Raw genomic sequence first — 15,516 nt, forward strand, 5'->3', positions numbered from 1 at the left:
CTTTGGTACATCACTGGTCACAAGCTTTCAGTCCAAAAACATGTTTCAAGCATTACCCTTTACTTCCTGCCACGAAGCCAATTTTCGATTCAAATTGTCAAAATGCAAAGGGCAGATTCCATGGACTGTCAGCTTGCAAGACCTTGTCAAGAATCTTACTGAATCCATGTAGTCTATATCATCTGCAGTAATCTTATCTGCACACCTAGTTACCTCTTCCAAAAATTCAATCAAATTGATTTGACATGATGTCCCCCCGACAAAGCTATGTTGACTATCCTTGGTGAAGTGTTGTTTTCTCCTAGTGCAGATTCATTCTGTTCCTCAGATTTATTTCCAATTATTTAATTGGGTGATTATTTCCTCTAGTTTATCCTTACCCACCTTTCTTGAATAATTGTAACATATTAGTTGTCCCCCCGTGCTCTGGCACCTGTCCTGTGGATTTTAAATCAATGTCAGAGCCTCTACAATGTCTCCCTTTGCCTTCTACAGCAGCCCAGGATCTAACTTATCTGGGCCTGGTCATTTATCTATTTTTAATCTAACTTAAACCACTGAATGCCTCCTGTCTTGCAATGCTAATTTGTTCAAGAATTTCACAATCCCTCTCCCTGATTTCTGTACCTACATCAACCCTCTTTAAAGGCAACAAGAACAAAAATTGCTGGAAAAGCTCGGAAGGTTTGACAGCATCTGCGGAGAGAAATCGGAGTTAACGTTTCAGGCCCAATGACCTTTCCTCAGAATGAGCCCTCCTCTTTCCGCTAGTTGTCCTCTCGGCATTAATTACACTTCTAAACACCTTTGCATTTTCTGTGATTTCCATTTTCTCTTTTTAAATGGCAAAACAGGCTCGAGGGGCTGAATGGCCCACTCCTGTTCCTAAGTTCCTAATTGACACCTTCATCAATATTGGGACACCAGCTTGCCCCTAAACCTGCCCCCACCCCATCTTGCCTGAAGAAATTATCCCCTGGAATATTAATTTGTCCCCGTCAGCAGTGTCTCTGGGATAGCAGTGATATCATATCCCCAAGTGTTAGTCAACATTCTCAGCTCATCTGCTTCACAGAAAAAATCACGACACTAAAATAAATAACATCAGCTTTCCAGCCAGCGCCCCGCCTATATTTGCACTGCCTTCCAGACCGATTTGGAGTTGCCTGCAGCTCACTCTTTACTGTCTCTCTACACTGCTCACCACCTTGGCCTGTTTAAACCCTCACCCACAACACCATCCTCCCCCCTTCCCCCTTCCCCCTTCCCCCTGCCACCCCTTATAACTCTGCAAGGATCTTCTTACTGACTGTCTCCACAGACGCTCTTTGATATGGTGTTTCCATCATTTTCTGTTTTTATTTCAGGTTTTCAGAGCTTATTTTAGTTTTATTTACTTCATTTTTAACATGCACAGCTCTGATTATATATCCAAATAACACTAAATAAAATGAGGCCTTATCATGTCCAAACTGTAAACGGATAAAGGAGCTGTATCATAAAGGTTTGTCTAACATATACACAGACATGCACAGACAGACACACACAGATACAAGAACATATACACAGACACACACACATACAAGAACACAGACACACATACAATAACATTCACACAGACACATACAGATACAAGAACACACAGACACACACACAGATACAAGAACTTATACACACACACACACTAAGATACAAGAACACACAGACACACAGATACAATAACATTCACACAGACACATACAGATACAATAACACACAGACACACACACAGATACAAGAACTTATACACACAGACACACACACAGACACACAGATACAATAACATACACACAGACACATACAGATACAATAACACACAGACACACACACAGATACAAGAACTTATACACACAGACACACACACAGACACACAGATACAATAACATTCACACAGACACATACAGATACAATAACACACAGACACACACACACAAACAAGAACTTATACACACAGACACACACACAGATACAAGAACACACAGACACACAGACACACAGATACAAGAACACACAGACACACAGATACAATAACATATACACACAGACACATACAGATACAGATACAATAACACAGAGACACAGATACAAGAACATATACACAGACACAGATACAATAACACATACGTACAGACACATAAACATACACAGATACACACACACACATCTGGAGATTATCTTTGTTAACATGTCCAGGTCTTCATAATTTAATGGGCTTCAATCTGTTTGAGATTGTCTCCTCCCAACTGTTAGCAATGGTTGGACCTTTTGGGGTTGGTGTGGGAGAGGAGTGACTGACAGACAGAGCGATGGGGGGCGGGGGCCCGGGGGCTGGCTGCGTTGGTTTTCCGCTGGAGTTTGGGTTGCTCGCTGACTGCGTGAGGCGGGTTTGAAGCGAGAAACTGAAGTTGAGAGAGAGACGAGCCGGGACCAACAAGAACGGAGACTGCCCAGGACAGGTACCGCTTCCCAGGCGGAGGCAAATCCCACTTTGGGGGGGTGACGGGGGAAGGTGGGGGAAGGTGGGGAAAAGGTCCCAGGTGAAGACCCGCTCCGAGGGAGAGTGATAGGGAGAGGGGGACGGACAGGGAGAGGGAGTCGGGGACAGGGAGAGGGAGAGGGAGTCGGGGACAGGGAGAGGGGGACGGACAGGGAGAGAGAGAGAGAGTCGGGGACAGGGAGAGGGGGACGGACAGGGAGAGAGAGAGCATCAGGGCCAGGGACAGGATCAGGGCCAGGGACGTAGAGAGGAATAGGGAGAGGGAGAGGGAGAGGGACATGGAGAGGGAGAGGGAGAAGGACATGGAGAGGGAGAGGGAGAAGGACATGGAGAGGGACATGGAGAGGGAGAGGGAGAGGGACATGGAGAGGGAGAGGGACATGGAGAGGGAGAGGGACATGGAGAGGGACATGGAGAGGGGGAGGGACATGGAGAGGGGGAGGGACATGGAGAGGGAGAGGGGGAGGGACATGGAGAGGGAGAGGGAGAAGGACATGGAGAGGGACATGGAGAGGGAGAGGGAGAAGGACATGGAGAGGGACATGGAGAGGGAGAGGGAGAGGGACATGGAGAGGGAGAGGGACATGGAGAGGGAGAGGGACATGGAGAGGGACATGGAGAGGGGGAGGGACATGGAGAGGGGGAGGGACATGGAGAGGGAGAGGGAGAAGGACATGGAGAGGGACATGGAGAGGGAGAGGGAGAAGGACATGGAGAGGGACATGGAGAGGGAGAGGGAGAGGGACATGGAGAGGGAGAGGGACATGGAGAGGGAGAGGGACATGGAGAGGGGGAGGGACATGGAGAGGGAGAGGGGGAGGGACATGGAGAGGGAGAGGGGGAGGGACATGGAGAGGGAGAGGGAGAAGGACATGGAGAGGGACATGGAGAGGGAGAGGGAGAAGGACATGGAGAGGGACATGGAGAGGGAGAGGGAGAGGGACATGGAGAGGGAGAGGGACATGGAGAGGGAGAGGGAGAGGGGGAGGGACATGGAGAGGGACATGGAGAGGGAGAGGGAGAGGGGGAGGGAGAGGGAGAGGGGGAGGGACATGGAGAGGGGGAGGGACATGGAGAGGGAGAGGGACATGGAGAGGGAGAGGGGGAGGGACATGGGGAGGGGGAGGGAGAGGGACATGGGGAGGGAGAGGGACATGGGGAGGGGGAGGGGGAGGGAGAGGGACATGGGGAGGGGGAGGGAGAGGGACATGGGGAGGGGGAGGGGGAGAGGGGGAGGGGGAGGGGGGAGGGGGAGGGGGGGAGGGGGGGAGGGGGAGGGGGAGGGGGGGAGGGGGAGGGGGGGAGGGGGGGAGGGGGAGGGGGGGAGGGAGAGGGAGAGGGGGAGGGGGAGAGGGGGAGGGGGAGGGGGAGGGGGGGAGGGGGAGGGGGAGGGGGGGAGGGGGAGGGGGGGAGGGGGAGAGGGGGAGGGGGGGAGGGAGAGGGGGAGGGGGGGAGGGGGAGGGGGGAGAGGGGGAGGGAGAGAGGGAGGGGGGGAGGGGGAGGGGGGGAGGGAGGGGGGGAGGGGGAGGGGGGAGAGGGGTGTGTGGTTGGCGGGGTGAGGGGGTTGGTAGCGGACCCTGGGCGGGGCAGGGGCTGGGATTCCCACCGAGACCCCGGAGCGGGCTCAGTGCCTTCGCCAAACGGCCCGAACCTGTCACTCAAGGAAACTTTTCTTAAAGGAATAACTTCAGAAGAAGATAATAAAATGTGAGGCTGGATGAACACAGCAGGCCAAGCAGCATCTCAGGAGCAGGAAAACTGATGTTCCGGGCCCTCCTGAGATGCTGCTGGGCCTGCTGTGTTTCACATTTTATTATCTCGGATTCTCCAGCATCTGCAGTTCCCATTATCACTGACACAACTTCAGAAGAAGCTCACTTTTCAAACCCGTCTCATCCGCACCTGAGGCGGAAAAAACTGCCCAAAACCTCAAGCCTGGGTCCGCGGCTCAGTCCCGGGTCAGTCCCGGCACAGACTGCCCGCAGTGGGGGGGGGGGGGGTCTGGCTCCGGGTCCGGGTCCGGGTTTGGTGCGGAGACTGGGTTTGGGTCCGGGTTTGGTGCGGAGACTGGGTTTGGGTCCGGGTCCGGGTCCGGGTCTGGGCGTGATCCGTTGCCGCTTTCTGACCTGCAGGTCCCGGAGTGAGGGGCGGACAATGACGAAGCTTCACCCAGGGGAGCGAGGCTGATCCCCAGCTCCGGGAGGGATGGAGCAGGAAGATACGGAGCCAGGCAGCTCCCAGTCCCCGGCCTCTGGGAGTTCAGAGAGAGACGGCATCGTGGAACTGGAGAGCAGCGAGGGTCTGCCGCTGGGGACAGAGGATGTGAGTTCAACACAGGGTCAGGGTCAGGGTCAGGGTCCCTGTGTGTGTGAGGGCGGAGTGAGAAAGGGTGTGAGAAAGAGGGTGTTTGTCTGTGAGGGAGTGCATCTGAGGGAGGGAGCGTGTGAGGGCCAGTGACTTTACAGTGTGTGTGTGTGTGTGTGTGTCAGTGTGTATGTGTATGTGTCTCTCTGTTAATGTCAGTGCCATTGTGTGTCAGTGTGTGTGTGTCAGTGTGTGTGTGTCAGTGTGTATGTGTCAGTGTGTGTGTGTATGTGTCAGTGTGTGTGTGTGTGTATGTGTCAGTGTGTGTATGTGTCAGTGTGTGTGTGTATGTGTGTGTCAGTGTGTATGTGTGTGTGCGTGTGTCAGTGTGTGTGTATGTGTCTCTTTGTTAATGTCAGTGTCTATGACAGTGTCTGTATGTCTCTCTGGATCTCTGTGACAATGTCAGTATGGTAATTCCCTCTGTATGTCAGCATTTCTACATCTGTGTGTGTGTGTGTGTGTGTGTGTCAGTGTGATTATGTTCTACATGAGTCAGTGTCTCTGTGTCTCTCACATCCTTTCTCAGTCTCTTTCTGTACTTTTCAACGTGGTCTCCTGTTGCTTTGCTCCATCTCCCAACTGCCTGAGGCATTTGCTTTCTTGCTGGCTATATTTCCATCTGACTCTGTTGTACCAGGGATATCCAATCAGACAGCTCAGCAACCCAGTCCTGGATTCTCAGGTAACACACACTAATCACATTCGGGCCCAACCTGTTTGAATGTTATGGGTCTGGAAGTTTAGAATGAGCTGTTGCCAGTCCTCTCGCTGGGTGAATCCCAAACACTCAGTGAGATCTGTTGGAACAAGTGACCGGTGGTACCTGCAAATGGGTGGGGATGTAGTTTTTGCGTGTGGCTCTGCTGCTTTCTTCTGTGAATATTTATTGCTGATGAGGATGAGTTCTGACTCCCCGTTGGACCTGTGCTCCTATTAGTGTTCATGCTTCCATAACCCTCTTTCTATGTGTGCACCTGTGTGCCTGCTCCATTCTGAACTTTCCCACTCTGTTTTAATCTCTCTCTAAAGCTCTGTGTTTCTCTCACAGTTTGTGTGTTTTTGAATCTGTCTGCACATGTGTTTGTTTAAATATGTGCACTGCTTTTGTACCTTTATTCAGTCACTTTGTATTTACTGCTGTCTCTATGTATCTTCTGTACAAAAGAATGCTGTAGCCAGGAAAGAGTCTTTGGCAAACATTTTCGGTTTGCTCAGGGAGCCAGGAGAACTATGTGATATTTGGAAACAGTGTTACCATATATCAATGTGTCTGAATGCATGGCTGCCAACTGGAATAGAGTTTCACCAAGCACATTTATGAGAATTGTGAATCTTTAACATTGTTTAAAGGCTTTTGAAGCATGAGATCGTTGTCTAAACTTTAAATTTGTAGCCAGGTTGGAATTTAATGTAAGGCAGTGCTTTCCAAAGTGTGGGTGTGGGTTGAGACTTCAAGGGGATGGTGGGGGGTTATGAGCTGAAACAAGCCCCAAGGCATCACTGGCTATAGTCCCACCCTCCCTCTGTCCCCTCCCCTCGCTGTGAGAAGGCTTCTCCTCCTGTTCCCACCAAGGGGCTGTGACAGCTTTCACTCCCGAACTGGGTCACTCTGGGAAAGAGCGGTAGAGAAGAGGTGGGGCAGGGGGAATTTTAAGCGTTGGAACATTGAACGATACATCATTGGAATAAACAACATCTCCATCTCCAGCTTTATAAGTGTTTTAAAATAATCTGTGAGTCGTGTTATGACACATCCTTAGCACAAGTGGGACGCCAAACTTGACCTTCTACTCTAGAGGCAGGGACACTACCTTTATATGCGGTTACAGCAATAGAACTTAGCACTGTACAGCACAGGAATGGGCCCTTCAGCCTAATCCCTCCTGCCTGCCCTTGGTCCATATCCCTCCATTCCTTGCATATTCGTGATCTTATCTAAAAGTCCCTTAAACACTCCTATTGTAGCTGCCTCCACCACCACCCCGGCAGTGCGTTCCACACTCCTTCCACTCTCTGTGTAAAAAACTTGCCCCTCACATCTCCTTTAGATACAAAGATCTTGGTCAAGTCCCCAGCAATCTCCCCTCTTGCCTCACTCAAAAACCTGGGGTCGATACCGTCAGGGCCCGAGGGCACACCCACCTTAATGCTCTTCAAAGGATTCAACATCACTTCTTTATCGATCTCAGAATGCCCGAGTATATAGCATGCTCCGCACAAATCTCACTGTCCTCCATATCCTTTACCTGAGTGAATACTGACACAAAGTATTCATTTAGGATCTCACCCACATCCTCTGTCTCCAAACACAAGTTCCCTCCTTTATCCTTGAGTGATCCTACCTTTTCCCTAGTGATCCTGCTGTTTTTAATGTACGTATAGAATTGGGAATCTCTTTCACCCTACTTGCCGAGGCCATTTCATGGTCCCTTCTTGCTCTCCTAATTCCCAGCTTTCTTAATATTCCTCACTGGCCCTTTCTGATCTCAGCTGCCTAAACCTTATGTGTGTTTCTCTTCTCCTTTTGACTAAATTCATAACTTCCCTTGTTATCCCAGGGTCCTGTACCTCGCCATCCTTATCCATTCTCCTTACTGGAACATGCCAGTCCTGAGCATTGATGAGCAGGTCTTTAAACAGTTCCCACATGTCAGATGTGCACTTGCCCGATAATAGTTCCTCCCAGTTTACACTCCCTAGCTCCTGCCTAATACTGATGCTATTTGCCCTCCCCCCAATTTAATACCTTCCCACAAGGTCCGACTTATCCTTAGTCATAGCTAACTTAAAACTTAAGGAGTTATGATCACTGTTTCCAAAATGCTGTCCCACTGAAATGTGGGCTCATTCACCTGTACAAGGTCCTGTATGGCCCCTCCCCTAGTTGGACTGTCCATGTACTGTTTCAAGACACCCCCTTGGATACACTTAACAAACTGTCCTGTCTCAGCCTCTCGGTCTAAGGGAATCCCGGTAAATATTGGGAAAATTAAAGTTGCCGACTATGACAGCTCTGTTATTGCACCTTTCCATATTCTGCCCACATATTTGTTCCTCAATACCTCAGCGGCTGTGTAACAGCTAAGTCCCCAGCAATATAACTCAGAGCTGGAACTAAACTCTTCCAACTTAATGTTAGGAAAAAGCTGCAGCAACTAAACGTTATTGTAATTGATTCCTGTGTGTGATTTATAAAATATTGTCTCTCAGATGAATGGAGTTTATTGATTTCATTATCATGCTGACAGCCAGAGAGGGAGAGAGTGTGTCTGTGTGTCTGTGTGTCTATACATGTGTGTATGTGTGGTTGTGAGAGAGAGAGTGTGTCTGTGTGTGTCTGTGTGTGTGCCTATGTGTGTGTCAGTGCGTGTGTGTGTGTGTGTTTCTGTCTGTCTGTCTGTGTGTGTCTGTGTGTGTGTGAATGCATGTGTGTGTGAGAAAGAGAGACAGCGAGTGTGTGTGTGTGTGTCTGTGTGTGTCTGTGTTTCTGTCTGTCTGTGTGTGTGTGTGTGAATGCATGTGTGTGTATGTGTGTGAGAGAGAGAGAGAGAGCAAGTGTGTGTGTGTGTGTGTGTGTGTGTGTGTGTGTGTGTTTTGGGGGAGATGGTGGCAGATGCAGAGATGCCCGAACATACGAGTGGCCGTGGTTTTCCGTGTAATCAGCTGCTGATTGAGGCTGAGCTAAATCGAGGTAAGTGTAATGTGGATGGATGCTGAGTTAGTTTCGCTGTAACAGGGGAGGATGTGGGACTTGCTGCACAGTTGATCTTCAGTATCTGTTAATCAAAGGGGGAAAGCTGATCCGGGCTCTCACTCCAAATCTTTGCCTGGTGGGTACTGTAAAATGCAAACATGTGGACGTTGGGTAAGATGATGAGTTGCAGGTACAATGCTCCCTGTGGTCGAATAGCTTGCCACCATTCACAATCTGACCTTGAACCTGGGAAATGAGCATCTGGAGAAGTTACTGGTGACTGGCCATGGTATGGTTGCCCCTCCCCTGTGCCAGCATTGCCCTTACAAGAGGATGAAGTCAGAGTGTGGAAACACTAACTATCAGTAAGGTTGCTGTTACTCTTAAACTATATTCCTTGCTTTGGATGTTGTCAAACAGTAACAACATTTGATGCCCTGACCTTCACTTTCAGTCATTACCAAACATTATCAGCATGAATATTCAGAAAAGAGGAAGCAAAATCTTTCTAAGACCTTTTTCATATTTATTGTAATATATTAACTAATCTGCTTTTCACCTCAATGCTGTGAAAGTGACCCATCGGCTGTGTTTACATGAATGGGGGGGATCTGCCTCAGTGTTCCACCATCCCCACTTTACTTTCACCATATCCCTGTTCCAACCAAAGCTGATCTTTGTCTTCACAAAGTCTGCCATCCACAGACTCCCCAGCCCCATTAGTGAGTGCTAGGCTATTCAACCCATGTGGCCTTCACAATGGAGCCTGATGATAGTCTCAACTCAGGCTTGCTTCGGTACAGCCTTTCCACTGCAAATCACTGGCTGTTGGGCAGCGTCATCAGTTTCCAACTAAAACTGGAAAGAACTGCGGACGCTGTAAATCAGGAACAAAAACAGAAGCTGCTGGAAAAGCTCAGCAGGTCTGACAGCATCTGTGAAGAGGAATCAGAAACTGAAGATAGTAACTCTGATTTCTCTCCACAGATGCTGTCACAAGCAAGCAATGAGAGAAATCACCAGATAATCTGCATCTAGTCACCTTGCATGAAAGATAACTATTGGCCAGGAGAACCCCTTGCCCTTATTCAAAATAACCTCATCAGATTTTGAAAGGGCACACTTTTGAAAGGTCCTCAACTTAATATCTGAAAGACAGCACTTTTGCCAGTGTTGAACACCCTCAGTGGGGATTATCAGCTGAAATCATATTCTGAAGGTTTCTAGATTTGACTTCACAACTTTCTGATTCACAGGCAAGATTACTAACACCCTCAAGTTCACCCCTCTGTTCATACACTGACCTCTGATTTAACAACAGAGCAGAGGCAGGCAAGAGTTTGAAGACCTGCCATCAATCTTTACTGAACAGCGTGAACACTGATACAGCTCAGAATCTGGAGAAAATATCATCCTTGCAGCTTAATAGGCCTGGAAAGGGTTTCTCAGGAGAACTGGAGACAATCTGGAAACTCCTTCAATTGTGGAGAAAGTAGGAGATAGAGGGCAGCATGGTGGAACACGGGTTACCTCTGTTTAAAGTTTTTGAGAAGATTTATAACTCGGGTTGTGGATGAGGCTGTAGGCTTGTTTGCCGAGCTGATGGGAACTGCAGATGCTGGAGAATCCAAGATAATAAAGTGTGAAGCTGGATGAACACAGCAGGCCCAGCGGCATCTCAGGAGCACAAAAGCTGATGTTTCAGGCCTAGACCCTTCATCAGAGAGGTCTCTGATGAAGGGTCTAGGCCCGAAATGTCAGCTTTTGTGCTCCTGAGATGCCGCTGGGCCTGCTGTGTTCATCCAGCTTCACACTTTATTATCTTGTTTGCCGAGCTGGTGTGTTTGATTGCAGACGTTTCCTCACCGTGCTCGGTAACATTGTCAGTGCGTCTCCAGTGAAACATCGGTGTTCTGTCCCTCTTGTTATTTATCTGCCTCGGTTTGCTGGGGTGGTTGGTATCACTTCCAGTTCTGTTTCTCAGTAGTTTGTACACAGGGTCCAGTTCAATGCGTTTGTTGATGGAGTTCTGGTTGGAATGCCAGGCCTCCAGGAATAGGTTAGCACTGTTACCTCTCAGCGCCAGGGACCTGGGTTCAATTCCATCCTGGGTGACTGTCTGCATGGGCTTCTGCTGGGTGCTCTGGTTTCCTTCCACAGTCCAAAAAATGTGCAGATTAGATGGATTGGCCACAAAAACCAAGTTGCTGGAAAAGCTCAGCAGGTCTGATACCATCTGTGAAGGAAAAGGCAGAGTTAATGTTTTGGGCCCGGTGACTCTTCCTCAGAACTGTTCCGGTTCTGAGGAAGGGTCACCGGACCCAAAACATTAACCGTTATTTCCTTCATACATGCGGCCAGACTTTCTGAGCTTTTCCAGCAACTTGGTTTTTGTTCCTGATTTACAGTGTCCGCAGTTCTTTCAGCTTTTATTTAATGTGGATTGGCCATGCTAAATTGCCCATAGTGTTCAGGGATGTGTAGGCTAGATGCGTTAGCCATGGGAAATGCAGGGTTACACAGATACGGTGGAGGGTTGGGTCTGGGTGGGATGGTCTCCGGAGGGTCAGTGTGGACTTGCTGGCCTGAATGTCCTGTTTCCACACTGTAAGGATTCTATCAGATTTGTCCAGTACAGAGCAGTCAGTGAGGGGCTGAGATGCAATTGCAGTGACATGAGAATAGAATTCTTGAGATGGAGGATCTGGTGCTGCATTAGTAACACAGATATTCTAGAAGTTATTCTAGAAGTGGGTGTTGATGTCAATAAGACAAGTGAAAAAAAGTTAGATCCTTCATCAGTGTGACATTTGTGGTGGATTAGACTGGGTGTAGGGCAGGTGGGTATTATATTCTAAAACCTCTTTGAACCACATGACCTCTTCTGCTCATAGGCTTAATGCTGAAAGGTGGAGAGCTATCTGACCATGAGAGAATCACAGCCAAAACTCCTCATCTCACCCTTAGCCTGAATTGGACAAATCAAATTAAGAAGGGCACAGATCTCATTTAGCGCAAATATAAACAAGGAATGCACTATAAGAAAATGTATATAACGGACCCTGACTTGGGGGTGATTTACTAGGTTGGAGGTGTTATGTAATGTTGTTTGACCAGTATTAAGGGGGAGGGTATTAAAATTATTCAAACTACTAATGCCAGAAAGGTTCCTCTCTAGACTTGAGCTCTGCAGTTCAACATGTTATGTTGCTCCTTGTGTAACTACTTCAGTTATTTGAACCATGAAAACTCCTCATACTTAAAGTAAACTGAATATTCTCAGTCTGTTTTATTGCACAAATTCCATCAAGTTCAAATTAGAACATTACTACAATATGTAATACCATTTGGAATGTGCCATATACACTAGCTGCATGAGCATGTATTTAAAAGCGTTAGCTAGACTGCAATGTGTTGTTTATATTGGATAGACCAGAATGCAATATATTAATGTTACTGTGGACTACTCTTATTCTGCTTTCCTTTCCCCTCTATATGTACATCACCGATTCCTAAAGCACTGGAAAGTCTTCTTTGATCAGGTAAGTGTACATTTAAAACAAACGCTTTCCAATTGAGTTTTTGACCTGTTATTGGAGTTGTCCAATTGGTAATTCAGGGCAGTTGGAAGCTGGTTTGTAATACAGTGCGATGCCGAGAGTGAGGGTTCAATTCTGCACCAGCTGAGATCACCTCTCACCTTGCCTGCTGCTCTGTTACATCAGGGTACTAAACTGGGCTTGAACTCATCATTTTCTGAATAAGGAACACTTATCACAGCAATCCATGGCTGATATTTGTTGCTGTATTGTTTGATTATTTGGGTTTCATAATAAGTTGGAAGTATATTCTCTGATTCACTTCGATGGAAGCCCGTTTAATGTTTTTGTACCCATAATATTCATGTATAGAGAGTGGCGGGGTGGGGGGGGGGGGGGGGAGAGCGGTGGTGGTGGGTGGTATAGACATTTTGAAGGAAGAGTTTGATACACACACTAGAGGTGACATACTGGTCCAGCTAATGAGTTAGATGTCATGAGACATGTTGGTACTGATCATGTGGACAAACTGCGAAATGAGGTCTTACATCAGGAATTCAGGGAGCCAGGCTGTAGATTAAAAAGCAGGACATCAATGATTGTAGTCTCTGGATTACTCCTGGTGCCACATGTTTAGAAATCAGAAAATAGGACAGATGAATGTGTGACATGAGTTGGTGCAAGAGGGTGGGTTTTAGATTTCTGCATCACTAGGGCTGTTTTTGGGGAGGAAGGTGGGACATATCCAAATGGCACAGTCTGCACCTGAACCACAGTGGGGGCCAACACTCCTGCGGGCAGGTTTGCTGGTGCTTCTGGGAGGGGGACGAGACATAGAATATCGATTGTAACAGAGATTCATGCTACAGAAAAGTAACTAATTCACAGTGAATTCAGGTATGCTGAGTGTCAAGAGAGTAAGGCCAGGCTAGATGGTCTCTAATGCTAGGAATGTAATAGGCAAGACTGATGAGGTAAAGGAGCGATTATCATGTGAAAATATGATAGTGTTGGCATCGCAGAAACATGGTTAAGGGAAGGGCTGGACTGGCAACTCAACATTCTGGGCTATACGATCTATAGGTGAAATAGAGGAGGGTGAAAAAAGTGTGGTGGTGTGGCACAATTAATTATGGGGTCACTTAATGCAATAAGAAGAGATGATATATTGGAAGTGTCCTCAAACAAGGCTTTGTGGGTAGAGGTCAGGGATGTTAAGGGGCAGCTATTTTGCTAGGAGTGTATCATAGGTCCCCAAAGAATCAGCGGGAAATAGAGGAGCAAATGCACGGACAGTTCACAGAGGCGTGTGGGAGTAATAATTGGGTAATTAGACTAGGGTTTTCAACTTTGCCAACATAAATTGGGATAGTCATAGTGTTAAGGGTTTAGACAGCGTGAATTTCTTGAAATGTATCCAAGAGAGTTTTTGTATCAATACATAGAAGGCCCAACAGTGGACCATGAAATGCTGGGTCTGGTTCTGGGGAAAGAAGACAGAAAAATGTTTGATGTGGCAGTGGGGGGATCATGGGAGACTGATTAAAAAGGTTAAACCACGTAGAATTCAGGGAAACCTTGGTGAGATAAACCAGAAACTGACTTAGCAACAGGATACAAAGTGCAGGGGTGGGAGGTTGTTTGACTGACCAGAAGCCGGTGTCCAGCCGTGTTTGACTGACCATGTTTCTGCGATGCCAACTTAGAACATAGAACAATACAGCGCAGAACAGGCCCTTCGGTCCTTGATGTTGTGCCAACCTGTGAACTAATCTAAGCCCCTCCCCTTACACTATCCCATCATTATCCATATGCTTATCCAAAGACTGTTTAAATGCCCGTAATGTGGCTGTGTTAACTACATTGGCAGGCAGGGTGTTCCATGCCCTTACCACTCTCTGAGTAAAGAACCTGCCTCTGACATCTGTCTCAAATCTATCACCCCTCAATTTGCAGCTATGCCCCCTCGTACAAGCTGAAGTCATCATCCTCGGAAAAACAATATCATATTTTCATATGCCAATCGCTCCTTTAACTCGTCAGTCTTACCTATTACATTCCCAGCATTAGAGACCAACAAGCCTTGCCTTACCCTCTTGACACTCAGTGTAGTGTCCAGCGGTATACCGCAAGGATCAGTGATGGGACCCAAATGTTTGTTATTTACATAAATGATAGAGATGAAAATGTGGGGGAATGTTAAGCAGGTTTGCAGATGACACTGTGATTGGTACAGTGGTTCATAGTGAGGAAGATGGTTGTAGGTTACAGGAAGATATAGTCGAGTTGGGCAGATGGGCAGACCAGTGGCAGATGGTATTTAACCCTGGTAAGTGTGAGGTGATGCACTTTGGAAGAAGAAACATTATGAGGGAGTATTTAATGAATGGCAGGACACTGGGTAGCTCAGAGGAACAGAGGGACCTTGGGGTAATTACTCACAGATCCCTGAAGTCAGCAGAGCACATGAATGGGATAGTTAAGAAGGCAAGTGGGATGCTTGCTTTCGTCAGTCATGGCACAGAGTGTAAGAGCAAGGAGGTAATGCTGGAGGTGTACAGAGCATCGGTCAGGCCACAGCTGGAGTACGGTGTGTGTTCTGGTCACCTCACTACAGGAAGGGTGTGATAGCACTAGAGAGGGTACAGAGGGGGTTCACCAGGATGTTGCCGGGGATGGAGAAATTGAGCTCTTGAGAGAGACAAAAAAGGATTGAATTGTTGTCTTTAGAGCACAGAGGGCTCAGGGGGGATATGATTGAGGTGTATAAGATTATGATGGGGATGGACAGGGTGAGTCAGGGGCAGCTGCTCTCCTTGTTTGCGGAGTCAATCCCAAGAGGGCAAAGTTTTAGGGTAAGGGGCAGGAGATTCAGACGGGATTTGGGAAAGAAGACAGAGCTGGGAGATGCTTTCTCAGAACTGAGTGTGCAGGAGAGGCACTGAGCTAGGGATCCATTGTCAGGCTGCCCCCCACTCCCCCATCTGCATTTCACAGGGATCGTTCCCTCTGGGACCCCCTAGCCAATTCTGCAACCACCAACACCAACCCCCCTTCCCGCGGCACCTTCCCATGTAACCACAGAAGGCACTAAACCTGCCCCTTCACCTCCTCCCTGCCCACCATCCAAGGGCCTGAACAGTCTTTCCAGGTGAAGCAGCCTTTCACCTGGGCCTCCTCCAATCCTGTGTGTTGTATTCACTGTCCCCAAAGTGGCCGACTCTACACTGGAGAAATCAAACACAGACTGGGTACCCGCTTCGCAGAACATTTCCAGGCCGTGCACAAACATGACCCTGACCTTCCTGTAGCTGGTTATTTTAACACAGCGTCCTGCTCACATGCTCCATGTGTGTGCCCTTGGCACGCTGCTGTGTTCC

At 48.0% G+C, this 15,516-nt stretch overlaps 1 protein-coding gene across 5 annotated transcripts in view; it reads left to right on the plus strand.

The window, feature by feature from the left end:
- The first annotated feature begins 2,382 nt into the window (after positions 1-2,382).
- The window catches only part of rhbdl3 (rhomboid, veinlet-like 3 (Drosophila)), a 70,808-nt gene continuing 57,674 nt past the window's right edge, over positions 2,383-15,516 (plus strand). For 3 of the 5 annotated variants that reach the window (XM_059653578.1, XM_059653581.1, XM_059653580.1), the window contains exons 1-3: positions 2,383-2,495; positions 4,669-4,858; positions 12,116-12,139. In XM_059653578.1, coding sequence (XP_059509561.1) covers positions 4,742-4,858; positions 12,116-12,139 — 141 coding nt within the window. In that variant the 5' untranslated portion in view covers positions 2,383-2,495; positions 4,669-4,741. Of the gene's footprint in view, positions 2,496-4,668; positions 4,859-5,406; positions 5,586-12,115; positions 12,140-15,516 lie in introns of those variants that run through there. The other 2 variants (XM_059653582.1, XM_059653583.1) reach the window with 2 other exon arrangements.

This window comes from Stegostoma tigrinum, chromosome 22 (assembly GCF_030684315.1).
Source record: "Stegostoma tigrinum isolate sSteTig4 chromosome 22, sSteTig4.hap1, whole genome shotgun sequence".
Taxonomy (NCBI): Eukaryota; Metazoa; Chordata; class Chondrichthyes; order Orectolobiformes; family Stegostomatidae; genus Stegostoma; species Stegostoma tigrinum.